Below are 20,724 nucleotides of genomic sequence, written 5' to 3'. Positions count from 1 at the left end.
AACAAATTTCCCCAGTGATTCATGTGCTCAAGTTTAAGAACCACAGAAATGGAGATTGATTGTCTGTCTGTAGCAGGCAGCCACTTAAAAAGATATTGTGTGAAGTATACAGAGCCTTGAGAAACATCCAAGTTCAATCAAGTTAAAGGCAGTGCATCCTCAGGAATAAAATGTAAAATCTATAATCTAGTCAGTCTTACTGTAACATGACTGCCTAAAGTGCTGATGGAATAAAAAGTTAGTCTGCAGGAGGTATGCAGTGAAAAGAAGGGAAGAGGCTTCTGGCCAAGATGGAGGCATAGGTAGATATACTTTGCCTCCTCAAACAACCAAAAGGACAACAACAAATTCAAAAACAAAAAATAACCAGAACTGTCAGAAAATCAAACTGTATGGAAGTCCGACAACCAAGGAGTTAAAGAAGAAACATTCATTCGGACTGGTAAGAGGGGCAGAGATGGGCAGCCAGGGCAGAGAGGACATGTGGCAAGGCAGCAGCTGGAGGACCAGGCAGTCCCACACCTGCCTCACAGCTCACCCAATTGCTCAAGCTAAAACCTCAACGTAATTTTTGAGTCTTCCTTTTGATTTACTTTCCATGTTCGATTCTTCAATCTAATGCCATTAAAGAGGATCCTACCCTCTATAATCTATCTACCCTCCATCATCTCCCATTTGTTCACTTCTTGCCAATTCAATTGCCATTACCCTATCCTAAAACATCATCATCTCTTGCCTAGACTACTACTATCATTCTAAACCAGACAGCCCACTTCTCTCCAGACAGTAGCCGGAGTGCTCTTTTAGAAACATAAATCCAATCACTTGACCCTGCTTTAAAACATTCATAGATTTTCTCTTGTACTTGGACCAAGTTCAAAATCCTTACCAGGAACTAAAGCCCAGCAAGATCAGATTTCCTTCCTCCCTCCAACCTCATCTTAATATATTAATATACCCTCCCCTCTCCCCTTCCAGGCTTAGCCACTCTGGGCTCTACTAACTCCTCAAACAAACAAAGCTCTTTCTTTCATCAAGCCCCACCCCCATCCACCTTTTCTTAAAAAAAAAAAAAAAGCACAGTTTTGTTGAACTATAATTCACGTATCACACAATTAGATCATGTAACCCAATAGCAGTCACTCCCCATTTTCCTCAAACCCTCTTGGCCCTAGGCAACCACTACTCTACCTTCTGTCTCAGCAGATTTGCCTACTCTGGACATTTTATAAAAGTGAAATCATATAATATGTGATCTTTTGGAATTGCCTTCTTTCACTTAGTATAATGTTTTCAAGGCTGATTAATGTTTTAGCATTTATCAGTACTACTTTGCTTCAAACTTCTTAAAATAGCTGTCTTATAAAGCCTGGAATTTTCTTTAAAATATTCTAAGGGAAAAAATAAAGGGAATATATGAAACAAGATTGGCAAAAATGTTGATCAGCACTGAAGTGATGGGTATACAGTTAATTAAACTATTCTATTTTTATGTATGTTTCCATAATAAAAAATATTTAAAGATAGCTGTCTTTCCATCTTTTGAGTTTCAGTTTAAAACATCTCTCCAGTGAAAACTATACTATATTAAAGGGAACTTCCCATTTTTCCTCCCTAGTGTTTACCACAACTTTTGAGTATAAAAATATTTGTTTCATGCATTTGTTGTCTCTCTCCTGCTCGAGTGAATGCACAGTAGGGAGACAGAACACATGTAGAGCCTAGTACAGCATCTGAGTAAGCACACAAACATTCAATGAATGAAATTAGGGTGAACCACCAAGAACCCCTCCTTCATTTTATCTTTAGGCACCTCTCAGAAAAACTTCTTGCAAAGGTGAAAAACTAGTGATTTTATTCCCCATACCATTCCCTGTGCTCAAATTTTCCTAATACTATAAACAATAACATTTCAGAGATCAGGATCATGAGCACTCAGAAATTCCTTCAGCTGTTCATGTTTTACTCTCGAACCACCCATTCCTTTAGATAAGAAAGTTCACATAACCAGGTCTGAATTAGCAGGATGGCATGTTTGTACCATGGTTACACGGATATAGCTAATCTCTCCTCCCTTGGGCAGCTTTGGCAGAAAGTCCCAACTCCAACTTGGTATCCAAGTTTGTTTCACTGAATTTTTAGAACCTTTGTTATCAACTAAGTTATGACTAATGTAAATACATTTTTATGGATTAAATATACACAGAAGTACATTTCACTATAGTACTTCCAATAGTAAAGTAACTCCAATCATTACTTGTATTTGCTCATTTACATTGTTTAAAAGGACCTTTTATATTTTCTTTGCTGCTCTTTAACTAAGAAATTCGGTTAAACATCAAGAGCACTGCCACACAGCCAACCTCTACACATGGACAAAAGTTTGCCGAGTCCATAAAAATTCATGCACAATGAAAAATACAACATATATTTTAATCAGGTGTGCTACTAAATCAGGTGAGGCAAAACTCTTGTATGATACTACCTGTTAGACTAGTTTCTAACAGTGGCTGCAGTTGTATAGCAAAACACTTATCAGAGCTTGTGAAAACCAGAATACTCCTGAAAGAAAATGCTACAATTCTTTGGTGTCGTTTTGATTCCACAAGGGAAATCAACATTTGGCTACCAGGACACATCTCTCCAGTAAAAATGAGTATCAACAGGAAATATAATTGGATATTTAAGTACTTCATACACAATCAATATTCATTTTCAAATCTTATTCTTTCACATCTAATTCTTCTTCCCTCCTACTACTGCTTCAACTATACTACCAGAAGCACTTGGTTTGCCAAAGAACCTACCCTCTGGTTACTTGTTTCCCCATTTAAGCCTTCTACTGATGCCCAAGTTCTCTCTGGTCTTATTTGTATCATGGAACCCTCTTTCTAATGCCTGACAGGTGTGTGTCTAGGAGTCTTACCCTCTGTTTTAAAAACCATTCATAAGGGCAGCACAGACCATCTCACTGCCAACTTCTCCTCTCCAGCTGGCCCCCACTGCATACACTCAGAGACTTATTCCAAGCATCTGGTCGTGCCAATCTCACCTCAAAGCTTTCTTTTAAGCTGAATCACATACCTAGAGTGCCTTCCTTCCCCCTCCTCTTTCATTATACGAAGAGTTCCTGAAATTCTACCTATTGTAGGAAGCTTTTCCAAGTGAAAGGTTCTACTGACCTAATTCTTGCTGATAGATCTCAAAACTGTCACAGATAATTCCCTTTGTTTTCTACCCCTAAAATATTTACCAACATATTCAGGGTGGGGTGGTGAAAAGTAGGTTTACAGTTGTGAGTACACGAAACACAGAATTTATTCTTATAGTATTCATTAACTATTGTATTATTTTCCATACAAACAACTGTAAACCTCCTTTTGCCAAACCCTGTATATGTAATGCATAGAATGAGTTATGGTAAATCTTAATCATAAGTACAATAAAATAACATGCATCAACAAGCTTACTTTTTAGGCTTTTGGGGGGAAGTCTAAATTTTTTTTGGAGGGAACAAACCAAGCATTAATATAATCCCTGGTCACACAAATAAATGAGCATGAAAAAATCTGCCAGTTAATCAAATTTATACTATGCCATGGTGGCCCATATGAGTAGTATATTTCAGAGAATGAAAGTGGATATAAGGTACACCTACCCCATCCCACATGGCTAGGTCACTGCATTTAAGGAAGATGACTTTCTTCTTTTTCATCTTTGGGAATAGAAGGCCAAATACAAGGACGGAACAAAAAAATTTTCTGTCTGTCCTTATCTCATTACAAAAAGCCAACATTCAGCCTTTTAGTACTCTCTTTCTTGCCAGTCCCCTCCCCCACTCATTCATTTTCTCTCTCTCTCTCTCTCTCTCTCTGTTATTATCTTCTTCATCTACAACTGCCAAACTACAGACTTACAGAGAGCAGGGATCAAGTCATCTAGGCAGTGTTTAGCTTAGTATTTGATGCAAAGAGAACTATGGCTTCTGAAAACGATTAAGTCAAAACTTACAAACTGATATGGGGAAGTCACATGGAAATTGGAAGAGTAATTTTTTCAGGAGTTTAGAAACTACAGGTGATCTTATATTCTTGTATTTAATGTACTATAATTTGTAAAAATAAAATAATTTTAAGAATATAATGCCAAACTTTGGTCTGCATAGATGTAGGGTGTTACTTTAAAACAATCCTCACCACTAAGTATTTGGTAAGTGCTAACTATAACATATATGATCACAGTGTTAGGCACAAGAGGCAGCTGTCCTCAAAGACCTTATCTCCAGCTGAAGAGTCAGGGCATACAGGAAAGACAGGAAGAACGTAAGGCAGTAGAAGCAAAGGAAAACACTGATGAAACAGGGAGAAGCCAGATGATGGGGATTCTGAATGGAAAAGGAGAAAGACATGGACAAAGCAGTGTTTCAGAAAGATGAAACAATACAATGGAAAGAAAGGGGCAAAACCTGAGAAACTAGTGGGAAAATATTAACAAGATCTGGTGACTGATCACTGCGTAAGAAGAGGAGAGGCTGGTCCCTGCCATCTACCCTCCAGATGGTATTTATTTCCCACGTGAAACGGTCCATTCCCCATGCCTTCCTGAGAGTGATCATTTTACTAGTAATTGAAAAAAAACATGGTACAAAATGATTTATAGTAATATTATTTTCTATACTTTAAATTTAAAAATAATTTAGGTGAAAAATGTTAAATGGTATTTATTTCCATGGTTAAAAAAATAATTAACAACACAAATGTTTTTCTTCACCATGAGATGAAAACAAAACTGACTGTATGATTCCATCATGAAAGATGACTTCAATGGTAAGTAAATATGTATTATATTCATCCATTCAATGAATATTTACTATAAAATAAATTATAAAATACTATGAATTTAATGTTATTGTCCCTTCAGGACTCAAATGCAGAGTCAGAGACAGCTGATGAATGGTCAAAATCACTCAATAAACAGCCAAAAGACAAAGGTTCCAGATTTGGCTCTGACCTTAACTTGAGATCACACAATAAAAGTAAATTACTTCACCTCTCCCAGCTTCTACAAATGAGTATACCAAAGCAACTTCTATTTCTGGAATGCTTTTTGTTTATACTATTTCCTTTCCTTTCCAATTTTTTGTACTATAACTTTGCTAACACTCCTTAAGTTGGTCAAGACTGGTTTAATTACCTCATAAGGTACAGATGAGGATACTAGATTTAAGTGATAAAGCAATGACTACAACTTAGGTCTTTGACCTTATCTCATACTCTTTCGACTACATTAAGCTTAACTACTACCTAAAATTATTTAAACAAATTATAATTGTGGAAATCCTTTAGAAAGGTTAAAGCATTATACAAATGAAAGCAATGTTATTTTGTTTGGATTTAACCAGGGGGGAATGCAAGTTGTACGGGCTAGCACCTATACAAATTGGGGATCCCTCTTTAACAAGACAACACAACAATAAAGATCCTGGAGGGGGGCTCATGGAAGTAAGGTTTCCTGAAACTGAAGCTTCATTTAGCTTCAAGGTAAATCTGCCTCTGGATGTAACACACACCAAAAATCACCAGTTGACCAATTGTATTAAGTTTGAGAATTGCCTTCTAAAAACTAACATCTGCTTCTAAGTGGTAGGAAAAGAACACAGTGGATACAGGACAAAAATATAAATATAAATGTATTATATATATATGTAATTGTATTCCCTCAAGATCATTTACAATAAACTACATAACAAAACCTTCCCAGTAGAAATAGTCTATGCTATGTTTTCATTAAGATTAAAGAACAAATTACCAACTAACCACAAAAAAATATAATGAAAGTATAAGAATTATTTCACTAAAATAATTAAGCTAGGACATCATATCATACATTAACTGTTTTACACACACAGATATAAACACACACATACTCATATTTACTCACAATTTGGCAAGCAAAAGATCTCATTAAAAATTTTTTACCTCGTCTCCGCCCATAGCTCCTGGCTGCATGTAAACACAGAAGAAAACCATGGGTATTTGTATCAAAATGATGAATTTAGAAATAAAAAATATATTCACACAAACCTTTTCTAAGTATTCTCAGAATCAATCTGAAGATACTGTTCAACCTGACTGCAAACATACTACATTTTAAAAACCTTTATGAAGCACAAGTTAAATCACAGTATTAAAGAGAAATGCAACTGGATGTAGCAGCCATTTGAAAAGACGTAATAGATGGTTAAGTTTCACTCATCTTATGAAGATTTATATTGTGGCCCATTATCTATATCAGATATAGATAATGTCCTTTTAAAATTTATAAATCTTCATTTGTACTGTATACTATTTACCAGCAGACATCACCTAAAAAATTCGTTCTCAATAACTAAAAACCGTAGCATGCGGTCATTCTGAATTTCTACAGACATACACACACACACACCCTTCATAGAGTCCCCTGAAAACAGTACAGAAATCTTACACAAAATTAACTCTTGCTTTATAGAACGTATAAAATTTTCAGTGAAGTTTCTCTTATTCTCCCCATTTATTGAGTTGGTCATAAAGTTCATTTTTGTTTTTTCCGTAAGATGGCTCTAGTAGCACTTAGTTGTCTTTAACTTCATCTGAAACAATTTTGTTAGACTGTATTGTGACAGCTGTCATAGCATGCATTGAAAAAATAATCTTATCAAAACTGGTGAATTTTTGTGTAGTCATTTTAATATTGAAGGTGGAAGAAAATACGTAACATTTTCAGTATATTATGCTTTTTATTTCAAGAAAGGTAAAAACACAACTGAAACATAAAAAAGAGATTTGTGCAGTGTATAGAGAAGGTGCTGTGACTGATTGAACATGTCAAAAGTGGTTTGCAAAGTCTCATGCTGGAGATTTCTTGATGGACAATGCTCCAGGGCAGGGTAGACAGGCTGAAGTTGATAGTGATCAAATCAAGACATTAATTAAGATCAATATTATGCCTCGCAGGAGATAGCCAACATACTCAAAATGTCCAAATCAATTAAGTTATTGGTGAAAATGAAAAATGTATCTTTTATTTTACAGAAAAATACTAAGTGGAGTTTTTGGCCAACCCCATACTTCAGATAAGGGAAAAACGATCTATTTCTCATAAAGACAGTGAACTGGAAAAGTGGAAAGGGATTTAAGGTTCTGGGTATAGACCAGGTGATGCTGAGAATAGAGAACTTTGAAGATTATCTTCCTCTTCAAAACTCAAGCCTACAGAATGCATTGTTATGATGTTTGATAGAGCTAAACTGTAGTATCATAAATTGCTAGGAGATCCTGCCATCTAAAATAATTTCCAAGTGGAAAGATTCTCAAACTGGAAACCTCCGGTGCTGTTAAAATAAATGAAAACTCTAATCAATTTTTAAAGCATGAAATGTCATAATAGCTTAAAACCAAAGAACAAGGATAGTTTGGGGCTGCATTTGCAGTGCAAGGTAGTAGCAAAGAAAACTATTTCCCTCCTAGGAAAAGAATTCAGACTTTTCAGCTAGAAAGTTGAAGTACCAGTCAGCCCATCTCATCTTGTTAGTTTCCACTTTTCTTCAGATATCATACTCACACTTGCCTACCCATCTTTGGCTTCTTCACTTTCCCATTACACGAATATTAAAAAGGATTATCAAGTTCAAGCCCTACTTTCTCCCTAACTCCTATCACTATAATACTCAATGGAAAAAAAAATCTCTCCTGAGAGTTTTACATAGCAATTATTGTTTATATCACTTACAAAGGAAATGCATTCTAAAAAAATTTTTTTAAAAATTTTTACACTTTTCATTATTTGGAAGCTGGAATTCCTCTTTCCACAGGAAATAATAAATGGTAGCTAGTTTCCTAGCTTCACCTCCCCAAAAGCCTACTTTATTTGTAATAATGAGTGAACTGACAATAAGATAACACTCAAAAAGAGATTAGACTTTGACATCCTACCACTTATTTCTTTGTATTTTCCTCCATCCCCAATATGTCATGCTGCCCAACACCCCAAGTGCAAAACCTCTATTTAGAGAAAAAAATAAAACATTCTGTATTTCAAAATGACTAATTTCTCTCCCAAATAACGAATTCCCATTCTTTCATTCTGTCTGATTTCTGGCTAGATACTAAAAAAGAAAGAATCTGATTACAATACTAAGGTACGAATGACTCATCAGGCCTTAACACCCCTAAAGGATAAATGACATTGTTGTTCACTCAAGTCTTCATCTGCTAAAAATTCAGTAATAGAAAATACGAAGTGAATAGATCCAGACAGGCTTGGAGTGGGGATGAGTTGGGAAAGACATACTGGGGAGTTTTAATCAAAGCTTCCTGAAATAGTTCGTGATTTTTATAGATTCTTCTCTCTTTCCATTCTAATCAAGGACAATAAATTGGTTCATGTCAGCCTGGGGACTGATGTCACGGACGCAAGATGGCATATGGAACAGGCAGCCAGCTTAGTAATGTCAGATGCTTCAATTTGCTTTCTTCATTTATTGTGGAATTTAATTATGTGCTACCTTGGTTCTAATTTCGTTGTTTTATGTATGCTCTCTATGGTGATTACTGTTACAGCAGCTAAAACTTAATGAGGTATTTATTATGTGCCATGAACTGTTCAAAATGCTTGACACATATTAAAAATATCATGAATATATCCCCAAACTTTATGACATAAGTATTCTTAGACTCTTTTCTCAAATGAGGAAAATGGGACACAAAATTAAGTATCTCACCTAAAATCACACAGGTAGGAAGTGGTGAAGTTGGAGTATAAACCTAAGCAGTCTGGCTCCAGATTCCACACTTTTAACCATCTCACTGTACTGCAAAGTTCCTAGAGAGCAAGGTCGATATCCTCTATTCCTTTTAATGTCGTCTAATGAACTTGGCAGAAGGCTCTATACTAAGCTGGTATTCAACAAATATGGCTTGCTAGCTGCGTATGCAATCAAGGGAGGAAGGAATATATGCCTTGATGACTTTTAGAATGTAGGCCAACTCTGTTGGTGATTAAAAATTTGCTCATATGAGGGCCATTTGCAAATAGACTAATTAGAGTCCAACTCTTCCCTAAGGCAGAAGTAACAAAATGAACACTAAGGAGAGAAATTTGGGAGCACGAAGGTAGTGGTAGTGCTTTCCCCTGGGAACAAATGTGAATTTTAGACAAGAAAGAATATTGACTACATAAACTTAAATGAGCCAGCACAAAGCAATCCCACATAGGAAAAAAGGGGACTAATTCCACTATATAATATATTCTATGATAGTACAGATTTATATCAGATATAATAAGATGTCTACTTCCTCCAAGACCTTTAATTCCTGATTATTATCATTATCATTACAGATAAACTTCTCTACTATTTCAGGTTAAACAACTTCAGAACTCATAAAAATTACATTTAATTTTTAGAAGTCAAGGTAGTGGTTACCCTTGGCTAGGGGTATTCATTGGAAGAGAGCCTGGGGGGGTTCTGGGGTATTGTAATGTTTTGGTGTGATCTAAGTACTGGTTACCAGTATAGGACTGTGTTCAATTTGTGATAATACATGAAGCTACATATTTATGACCTGCGCATTGCTTGGTATGTATATTATACTTCAATAAAAAACAAAAACATACAAATACTTTAGAATGGTTCACTGAAATAAAAGATTATAACATTAATGTAGAAAATCCAAAATGTTATCATTTTTGTTGTCTTCGAATCATAAACTTGAATAATCCAAAACTGAAAAAAACTAAAGACATTTTCAATCCATCAAAATAAATATAAAAAGTCAGATAGAGGCATCTTTGCTGAGGGTTGCACTGAGCTGTGAGCTGCTTCAGGGGCATCTTCAGGAGGCAGCACCATGGCAGAAGACATCAAGGCCAAAGGCAAGAAGTTCCAGACTGCCCCACTGACAGCCACTTTCCCAACCAGGACCAGACCAGGAACTGCTGGCAGAACCCCGCGCACTTCCACCATATTGAGAAGGCAATGCCTGCTACAGGCGGTGATGTCTCCATGTGCTAATGGTGTGTGTATAAGCCCCTCTGCGCCATACCCTGGGTGTTGGCCTCAGACGACCACCAGGCAGAAGGCATGTTTCCTGGGAAGATCTGAACTGGCTGCCCCCCACCTGTCCTCTATCCTCATCCTTCTCCCAGGGAGATGAAGGGGAATCTGGGTACATCTCACCCTGGGATCCTGAATCATGGCTTAACTAATAATACTTGTTGGAAAAATGTAAAAATACAATATACCAGATATATAACAAGCAGGGCAAAAGCAGGTTTACTGTTGTATGTGAAACACAGTGTACTCCATTATAGCTGTCTCACTTTTTTCCCTTTGCCCCCCACCACCCAGCACCCACCACTCCCTCGAACAATTGCCACACCATTGTTCATGTCCATGGGTCATGTTTGAAAGTTCTTTGGCTAGTCCATTACCTATACTGTACTTTACATCCCCATGGCTATTCTGTAACTACCAATTTGTACTTCTTAGTCTCCTCACCTCTTCATCTATTCCCCTAGACCCCCCTCCTGGCAACCATCACAATAGTCTCATATCCATGATTCTGTCTCTGTTCTTCTTGTTTGCTTAGTTTGTTTTTTAGGTTCAGTTGTTGATAGATATGTATTTTTGCCATTTTATTGTTCATAGTTTTGACTTTCTTTTTCTTAATTAAGTCCCTTTACATTTCATATAATAGTTTGGAGATGATGAACTCCTTCAGTTTTCTCTTGTCTGGGAAGCTCTTTATCTGCCCTTCAATTCTAAATGGTATCTTTGCTGGGTAGACCAATCTTGGCTGTAAGTCCCTGTTTTCCATGACTTTGAATATTTCTTAACAATCCCTTGTATCCTGCAAAGTTTCTTTTGAGAAATCAGCTGACCATTTTATGAGAACTCCCTTGTATGTAACCAACTGCTTTTCTCTTGCTGTTTTTAAGATTCCTCTTTAACCTTTGGCACTTTAATTATGGTGTTTTTTGGATTGGGACTCTTTGCATCCATCTTGTTTGGGATCTTCTATGCTTCCTGGACTTGCATGTCTATTTCCTTTACCAAATTAGGGAAGTTTTCTTTCATTATTTTTTCAAATAGATTTCCAATTTATTACTTTTCCTCTTCTCCTTCTGGCACCTTTATGATATGAATGTTGGATCGCTTAAAGTTGTCCCAGAGGCTGCTTACACTATCCTTTTTGGATTCTCTTTTCTTATTGTTGTTCTGATTAGTTGTTTTTTTGCTTCCTTATATCCCAAATCATTTGATTTGATTCTTGGCTTTATCCACTCTACTGTTGTTTCCCTGTAAATTGTTCTTTATTTCAATTAGTGTATCCTTCATTTCTGACTGCATCTTTTTAATGCTGTTGAGGTCCTCACTAAGTTCCTTGGTGATTTGAACTCTGAGAGATTGTTTATCTCCATTCTGTTTAGTTCTTTTTTCTGGAGTTTTGATGTGTTCTCTCATTTGGGCCAACTTTCTTTGTCTCCTCATTTTGACGTTCTTCCTGTGTTTGTTTCTATATATTAGATAGAGCTGCTATGATTCCTTGTCTTGGTAGTGTGGCCTTATATAGTAAGTGTCCTGTAGGGTCCAGTGGCACAGCCTCCCCTATCACCCAAGCTGGGGACTCGAGGTGCACCCTCCGTGTGGGCTGAGTACACCTTCCTTTTCTAGTTGAGCCATGACTGCTCTTGGCAGGTCAATGGGAGGGATTAACCCAGGCAAGTCATTTGCAAGGACCTGCTATGACCACTGACCACCAACCTCTGCCCTCCATGATGAATCAGCTGTGCAGGGGCACGGTGGTGGTGCTCCAAAACAGTCTATAGCTGTCCTCTGGGTGTGCAGGCTTTGGGGTTTCCTGGATGGTGTAGGCCAAGGTCAGCCCCCACCTGCATTCTGCCTGTGGCCATCCAGCATGAGCTGTAAAGCAATCTGAAATGGCTGCTACTTGTGCTGGTCTTTGAGATTCTTAGGTGTGAATCGCTGGGCCACTTAGTAAGAGGTATGGGGCTGGGGCTTACCAAGCCCAGCTGCTGCTTGTTTGATAGGATTTAGGAAGTTGTGAAGCATGAGCCAAGACAAGTGATTCAAGTAAAGGTTAACAGTTTGGGTGGGCCTGTAATTGGGTGGAACAGAGTCTCAGAGCACAGGGCAAACACTGTTAGCCAGATTGACGAAATCTCAGATAAGGCACTTGCCTGCTGGCTCTATGATTCTGGGGGGGACAGCTCAGAAAAGGGACAATGGCCTCTGCCCACCTTTCTGTCTGAGAGAAAGCTGTCCCCCAGCTCTCACCTTGGTGCCAGACACTTCAGTTCCTCCCTATATGACACTGGTGCCTTTCATGTTGTTACTCTGGTGCAAGAGCTCAGAAGGAGTGAGCCCAGGTGTGGGTTAAGGGGAACTTCTTAGGACTCTAAAAGTTTCTTCCACTGATGCAATCCCTGCTGGTTTTTGCAGCCAGAAGTTGTAGAGACTTATCTTCCTGTCACTGGAACCCTGAGCTGGGAGGTCTGGTGCTGGGCTGGGACTCCTCACTCCTGAGATATCCCTCCCGAATTTTTATCCATCACATGTGGGTGTGGGACCAGCCCATTCCATGTCTACACCCATCCTACCAGTCTGGATGGATGTGGTTTCTTTAATTCCGTAGTTGTCGAATTTCCATTCAACTTGATTTCTGACAGTTCTGAGTGATGGTTGTTCTATAGTTTAGTTGTAATTTTGATGTGGTTGGGTGAGGATGTGAGCGGTTAACCTACACCTCCATCTTGACTGGAAGTCCCAGTTTATTCTTATATTATTTCACATACAAACAATTGTAAACCTACTTTTGCCCCACTCTGAATATATGTATGTATGTATGTATGTATATATACACATACACAGAAAATACACGTAGTTGGCAGTCAGATATGCCAGAGTTATTCTTAAAATGTTTATACGATCAATGACTATTATACTGTGAATGTCACTCTCATGTTGATTTGAGAGTGCTTTGTTAGCCATATGAGGCAATGCTGTAAAAGCATCATCTGTTATTCCTTATGACTTGGCCTGCACTTGGTTTAAAATGGCTGCACTCATAAAAGATTCCCCAAAGGCATGTTATGATCTGATTTAAAAATCTAGAGTAATTCTTCAACTACAGGAATTCATCCAAATTTGCTGAAGTTTCTCTAAGCAAAGTAACATTATATACAGGTTCCATTCCAGAGGCTCGAAGACAAGTGATGGGTGGGAGGGGCACAGATAGATATCTCTACTCTACTACGGATAAGGAGAGGATGCGCTATTTCCAGGAACATAAGAAAAGACCCCAGGATGCTGTATTGATGAAAAACAGATTAACAAAATACAAAGAACTTAGTACAACATTTTATTATCTAACTTGGAAATATCTGTCATGACTAGTAAAAGTCAACTGTAGAAACCAATTGTTAATTTCTTTCCTTGCAGTAAAATCAGTTTCTTAAAAACACCTTGTAAACTTTTTTTTTGAATACCATTGCAATATGCAAAATTAAATCCTATTCAAACATTGAGTGGTGCCTTTTCAGCTTCCATCTAAGTATTAGTCATGCAAAAAATTCCACCAAAGATGAGTTATGATCTTAAAGTTAGTAAAAGCATGTCCCCTTTTCCCTAATTAGATTGTAAATTCCCAAGGAGCCAGAGTGATAGAGTTTATCTCATAAATGTTCCTCTTCTATCTTTGTCTTTATAATGGTAGGTAACATGGTTTTAGGCCAGTGATTCTCAAATCTAACAAACTATAATTTTAAAGATCAATTTCTCTATAAACAACATGAACTTAGCAGGTAAAAATGATGCTTGAAAGGATGGGGTACATTTTCATCTGCTACATTCACATAAAGTATTTGGATGATTTAAAATCCCTTCTTCCTACCCTCTCTCCTTGACTCCTACACATTTTTCTCAGAAAAATCCTTCCATTCCATTTGCAAGCCTAGGAAGTAACACAAATAACTGACAAGCATAAATAACAGTAGTGTTACTGGACACACTTTATAAAAGAGAAGAAATACCATGAAGTACAATATAGTAACCTACTGATGATTCATCATGCTCCAGGCACTGTATGCTAAATGCTTAACATGTCTATTCTAATTCCCAAAGCAACTATCATAATATACATTTCCAGATGGACAAACTGAGGCCCAAAGAAGATGATTTGCCCCAGGTTACTCAGCTGCTAAACAGCAAAGCTGGGACTAAATCCAGGTCCACACTGGCTCTCCATAGTTTATTCTTTTTTTCCTTTTAAATTGAGGTATTATTTATATTCAATAAAATTCAACCCCTGTCAGTGTACAGTTTGACCAATTTGGTAACAGTACGGTCATGTAACCACTACCATGGAAGATATTCAAGATATAGAATAGTTCATCTCCCTAGAAAATTTCCTTGTGCCCTTTTGCTGTTGATCCCATCCCACAACCCACAGCCCCTGGCAACCATTAATCAGCTTTCTGCACTATAGTTTTTTTGCACCCTTTCAACAACTTCATATTAATGGAATCAATGTGTTTGACTTCCTTTATGTAGCATAGTATTTTTGAGATTTAGCCATGATGTTGCCTGTGTTAATATTTCATTTCTTTTTATTGATGAGTAGTATTCCATAGTATGGAAATACCGCAATTTACCATTCACCATCTGTTAGGGACTAAAATGTGTCCCACAAAATTCACAGACTGTAGCCCTAACTCTCAATGTGACTGCTTTGAAGACAAATTCTTTAAAGAAGTAATTAAGGTTAAAAGAGGTCATAAAGGCAGGACCTAGATCCAACAGGACTGGTGTCCTTGTAAGAAAGAGAGACACACGGAGTGCCCATGCACACAGCAAAGGCCATGTGAGGTAAAAGAAGGCAGGCAGCCATCTGTCGGCCAAGGAGACAGGCCTCAGGAGAAACCAGTGCTGCTGGCACCTTCATCTTGGACTTTCAGCCTCCAAAACTGTGAGAAAATAGATTTCTGTTTTGTCATGACAGCCCTAGTAAAGTTATACACCAGCTGATGAACATTTAAAAAGTCCTTACTCTTAAAACACCAAGATTGAAGAGTCAGTATTTCAAACCTATAAAGTCCTTGAACACACCCAGAAATTCCTTCAGAATTTCCACAAACTTCACCCTCTTCTCAGTGTTTGCTTTTAGTAGCATAACCTAGAATTAATAAAAAGAGAACTTCCCAATCAAATTTTGTTTTATTTCATTATTACTACCATAGCACTATTGTCTTCTATTAATCATTACAATTAAGGCTGTTATTTTATGAAGCTGATTTTATGAAAAAATCAGTACGTTAATAGATATTTTTCTGAATTGGTTAGAAAATCTAATTATCATCAATAATACAAAACTGTATTCTGCATTCTAAACAACTGAACTTTTACAACATTCCATTTCATTGACAACAAAACCTTACAGGAAACCTGTAGATCTTTAATCCATCTCCCAAACAAAACAGAAGTTACTTCTGTAAGCAACACAAAGATGTTCTACTTCAGGGGTCCAGTGGGAGAGCCAGCGAAGCTTACCCGAGCTCCACCCTAACATCCTCCCCAACCCTGTCCCCTGGTCTTCCACGAAACTGGTCCCTGGTGCCAAAAAGGTTGGGGCCTGCAGCTCTTCCTGGTTCTGCTATAATACCTTCATCAAAAGTTAGGTACAAGAATAAGGAGGCTCCCTTCAGCCTCTTCTAACCATTTTTTCAAACTTTTTTTCTAAGTAGCAGAACCCTCTCCTCCAACTAATGAACCCTGACAAATAAATGATATTTGTTTCCTGAACAAGGCTATTCAGGCTGATGCAGCACAGGGACCCTGAGCCCCACCTGTCAGGTATCTTTCTCCCATAGTATCCCTTAAAGGGACACTCCCTGGACACTGAGGTCCCATAGAACATGACTGGAAAACTAAATACCAATTCTTCATTGTAGGACCATTCTTATAAGTTAGAAAGTTCTTTCTTACACTTGCCTTTTTATTAACCATAAACCTCAGCCTAATCCTACTTTTATTCCTTTTGGTTGTCTCTTTTCTATAATGAAGATATATTTAGCTATTCTTCATAAGAAATCATTTTCCATATCCCACATCATCCTAAGCATTCATCCCTGGATAAACCTATCTTCCACTAAGATAACACTTGTCTGTCCAAGCTTTTCATGAGATCATTGAAGGCCCTTCTCCATCTGACTCCTAACCACCTTTCAGATCCTCATTCACACCATTCCACACATCAGACCCATATACTCCAGTCGCACCAATTCAACCCACTCTTTTGATAGTATCATTATAATACATATAAGTACCATACAATCAGCACAAGAATCTCGATATCTCCTTGTTTATTTCCATTTTCCCATCTTGTTCAAAGTGCAGTTCAAGGCTTTGCTATGCCATCTTGCAGTGGCACACACATCTAGTATTAAGTTACTTTCTAAACTTCATTTATCATATAGCTTACTAATAATAGAACCTCCTCAATATACAACGTGTTACCAAACTAATCACTCTGAATTCTAGGTTCATTTCCTAAATTACTAATTAAAACAAAACAAAACAAAAAAATATTCAAGATGTCTATGTCTGATAAAATTTCCCTGGAAACAAACCTAAGTAAAGAACCTCTGCATTATATTGCTGTCACTGGTTAGAAAGAGTGGACATCCACATCTACTTACTTCAGGTGATGTTTATGCACCTTCACACCTGTGTGAAGCATTCCACGGAGAATAATTAACTATCCCCTACTTTTATTTTAGTGGCATGTTGCTAAATGATACAATAACTGCACCCCCCACCCTGAAAAGAAATCAAGAGAAGTCATGAGGATTCTAATCACATAAGAGTATTTTGTATTTTATACACACCAATCTGTCCAAATCAGGCCTGAAGTTGCCTGCTACAGAGGTATGCACCCAAATATCTGGTATAGGTTCTCAAAGAAACCATCTTATCTAAACTACTCTGCCAGAAATCTTATGAGGTTTCTTCAAATTGTATATAAATACTCAACTTGTAGACTGTTCAGGATGGCCAATACATGTTAATCTTACATTTCCAAATCCCCAAATGATACAGGGAATTATTCCAAAGAGAAGAGACAGTGAACAGAATGGGTGCTAGTGTGCTCAGGAGCCTAAGCAGAGTCAAAGGCCTGGCCCATAGGTCAGTGCTCCTTGTCTCTTCCCTACCAACAAGGCTCCTCTCATGTGGCAAAGAGGAGGTTCCTTCATGGAAAAAAAAAAGTTATGGAAAGGACTTGACCTGAGAATTTGGGAAGAGCTCAAGCAACATGAGAGCTGCTCATTTCCAACATCCCTGCCCTCACCTCTTAAAATAGCTATTTCTTTTGACCTGAACTTGGAAAACCTTAGGGAATAAAAGCAGACTAAGCCCTGAGGAGAAAGAAAGAATAGGAGCAAATGGATGACACACAGCCCTTATACTACTTGATTCCTTCTTGCTCAAAGACAGACTTTGGCAAAGGGTATGGGGGTGGCATTAGGTCTATGAAGAGGTAACTACTTCTAATTGTTGTCTTTTCCATCCACCCCTCACTCACCCTCCACAACCAGATTTCATCCCAGACCAATTAAATTACAGTCTTTAGTATGGGGTCACAGGTATTTTCTATTGTGTTGGTCAGAAAGTTCATTTTTTCTCCCTTATGATGGTTCTAGTAGCACTTACTTGTCTTTAAGTTCACTCAAAACAATTTTGTTAGATTTAGATTGTGGCAGCTGTCATATCGGCATCCATTAAAAAAAAAAACTTATCAAAACTGGCGAATTTTTGTGTAGCCATTTTAATATTGAAAAATGGAAGAAAATATGCAACATTTTTGGCATATTATGCTTCATTATTTCAAGAAAGATAAAAATGCAACTGAAACATTAAAAATAAGATTTGTGCAGTGTATGGAAATGGTGTTGTGACTGAGCAAACATGTCAAAACTGGCTCAAGAAGTTTTGTGCTAGAGATTTCTCACTCGATGATACTCCATGGTCAGGTAGACCAGTTGAAGTTGATAGTGATCAAATAGAGACATTGAGAACACTCAATACTATACCACACAGGAGAGAACCGACATACTCAAAATGTCCAAATCAACAGTTATTGGTGATAATGCAAAATGTGTCTTTTAATTTACATAAAAAACCATATGGACTTTTTAGCCAACCCAATACTTTGGTTTCCATTTTGGTTGTAGAGCCAAGATTAAAAATTATTGCTACCTCAACAGAAAAAAAGGAAAGGGGGGAAGGCAGAAGAAGGAAGAAGCAGAGAGCACCATTTGTTAGGTCTGTATTTCTTGCTAGATTTGGTGATAGCAACATTGCACATTTAACCTTACCATTTGTAAAGAAGAGGTTACTATGTCCATTTTATCTATTTATTTATCCTCACCTGAGGATATTTTATTATTGATTTTAGAGAGAGGGAGACAGAGAGAGAAACATTGATGTGAGAGAGAAACATTGATCAGTTGCCTCCTGGATGTGCCCTGACCAGGGTTTGAACCCACAACTTAGGTGTAGGTGCCCTGACTGGGAATCAAACCTGCAACCTTTTGGTATATGGGACAATGCTCCACCCAACTAGATCACTCAGCCAGGGCTTAATCTGTCCATTTAAAACAAAAACCAGATAACCTGCTCTGGTTCACACAGCAAGTAAGTAATGGATCAAGGATTTAAACCCAGATCTGTTTGCACTCCCCCCACCAAACTGCATTATTTCCACTTTATTAGGCTGAAAAAAGACTTTAGTCAGAAAACAAAAGTATATGTGTGTAGAGAACAAAGAAAAGAAGGCAAAGTTTCATCTACTTAACTCACCTAGGGATCATCTGCATACCAAAGTCTCAGACTCACAGTCTGCATCTACCAGAGGCCTCAAGGGGAAATATGGTTAAAATTCCTGCCACTAACAAGGAAGACTATGTTGTGAAAGAAAAACTGATCCTTTTGGAAGTGCACTAATTCTCCACAATCAATAAAATATTATTTAGCTAACCCTTATAAAGGAGCTAAATGAAACCTCAGTGATCATTTTGGGAAAACTCAAGAGTAGAAATCACACTGGACTAAGGGACTGCAGAATAAAGTGTGTGTCAAGCCATAGGTGGCTATTTGATGGCAATATGACATCAACAAGTTCTTTACCTTTACTAGAAAATGAAGACACTGCCATGTTTTAAAGAAGGTTGCAATAAGGATGAAATGAATGACCATCATTCTCGACTTTCCTATCCAAGTGACCCAATGGCAAAGAAAAATGAATCATGGAACATTCTTAAAACTTGAAATCTAGAAAACCCTTTGAAATCTCCAGTAGTATCTTAAAAACTATACTGTAGCTTCATATACTATATTACACAGCCATATTTGTTTGGATAGTCATGGGGTGAAATTGGTGCTCCAGGAAAGTGGGGTTTGACCATGTCCTGGAAAACTGTTATAAACACAGAGGTTTGTGAAAGCACTTTGTGAACTGTTAATTGCTAGATCCATATATATTATTACCGTCTTCCAAAAGGAAGTGTTAAAACAAATCTTCAGGAAGGAACTACAGTGGACTGAATATTCCCTAAGACTATTAACACTCTGCTTTTCAGTCTCTCTTAGATAACTTTCCTTCTCTTTTGGTCTCCCATACTGAGTACTTGTTGCATTTGAAGCCAGTGAACAGCTGTGAATAAAAGCTAGTCTCTGCCCTCTTGAAGCATACATATTAAGAAGAAACACCAACATTAGTTAATTACAAGCATAGTGAGGGCTATAAATGGGAAGTTCACAGGGGAAAGTAGGTAACTTTTCAGTTTCCCGCATCTTTATTATTAGATTGGAAGCACCCTATTTCTGTCACTTATTCAAACACACAAAGAACTTCCAAAATCCAATAAAGTGAGTCAAGAATATTTCAGATTTCACTTTTTTACAATGTTCAATGTCAGGCCATGTAGACCATGCTTATCACAAAGAAGATTTATTAAGCATTCAGAGCATAAATAAGGTAACAAATAACAGAAAAATAATTTTTCCAGAGACAATGAATTTGTGTGTTTGTGTTAAACTAGTATAAAAAGAATACAACCACTCTCAAAATCAAGTATTTAAAACAATGGTTAAAACCCTCAACCTGGAGGTAGAAGGTTCTGCTCCTGGCCCCATCAGGTTACTCTAGCCAAAGACTAGACTCTCATAGTCTCTTGAATCTCAGCTTCCCTGTTTGTAAAATGAGAAGGGTAAAACAAAACAAAATAACAATGTTCTTAGGGACTCAACTACCTTCATATACAACATCCATCCAAAATAATTTGAAACTTGAGTACTTGAAAGTCACAGACCATTACATATCCCTCTAATCACTTTTCATTTTTTAAAAATTATTTTATTGTTCAATCACAGCTGTCTGCATTTTCTCCCCACCCTCCCCCCCCACCCCACCCAAACCCACCTCCCTGCCTTGCTTCCACCCTCCCCTTTGGTTTTGTCCATGTGTCCTTTATAGTAGTTCCTGAAAACCCTTCCCCCCACTCTTCCCTCCCCCCTCCCCTCTCCCCTCTGGCTATTGTTAGATTGTTCTTAATTTCAATGTCTCTGGTTATATTTTGTTTGCTTTTTTCTTTTGTTATGTTCCAGTTAAA

At 37.5% G+C, this 20,724-nt stretch overlaps 1 protein-coding gene and 1 pseudogene across 8 annotated transcripts in view; one reads left to right on the top strand and one right to left on the bottom strand.

Moving 5' to 3' along the window:
• CPEB3 (cytoplasmic polyadenylation element binding protein 3) overlaps positions 1–20,724 on the bottom strand; it is a 176,665-nt gene that overhangs the window by 74,917 nt on the left and 81,024 nt on the right. For 4 of the 8 annotated variants that reach the window (XM_053922457.1, XM_053922458.1, XM_053922456.2 and 1 more), the window contains exon 5: positions 5,979–6,002. The exons of the other annotated variants lie outside the window; for them this stretch is intronic. In XM_053922457.1, the coding sequence (XP_053778432.1) occupies positions 5,979–6,002 (24 nt within the window). The remainder of the gene's footprint in view (positions 1–5,978; positions 6,003–20,724) is intronic. 8 annotated transcript variants of the gene reach the window in all.
• On the top strand, positions 8,720–12,077 carry LOC112307326 (cytochrome c oxidase subunit 6B1 pseudogene; annotated as a pseudogene).

Source organism: Desmodus rotundus, chromosome 4 (genome assembly GCF_022682495.2).
Source record: "Desmodus rotundus isolate HL8 chromosome 4, HLdesRot8A.1, whole genome shotgun sequence".
Classification (NCBI taxonomy): Eukaryota; Metazoa; Chordata; class Mammalia; order Chiroptera; family Phyllostomidae; genus Desmodus; species Desmodus rotundus.
The sequence above is the reverse complement of the archived record's forward strand: the minus strand, read 5'-3'. Positions and strand labels throughout refer to the sequence as shown.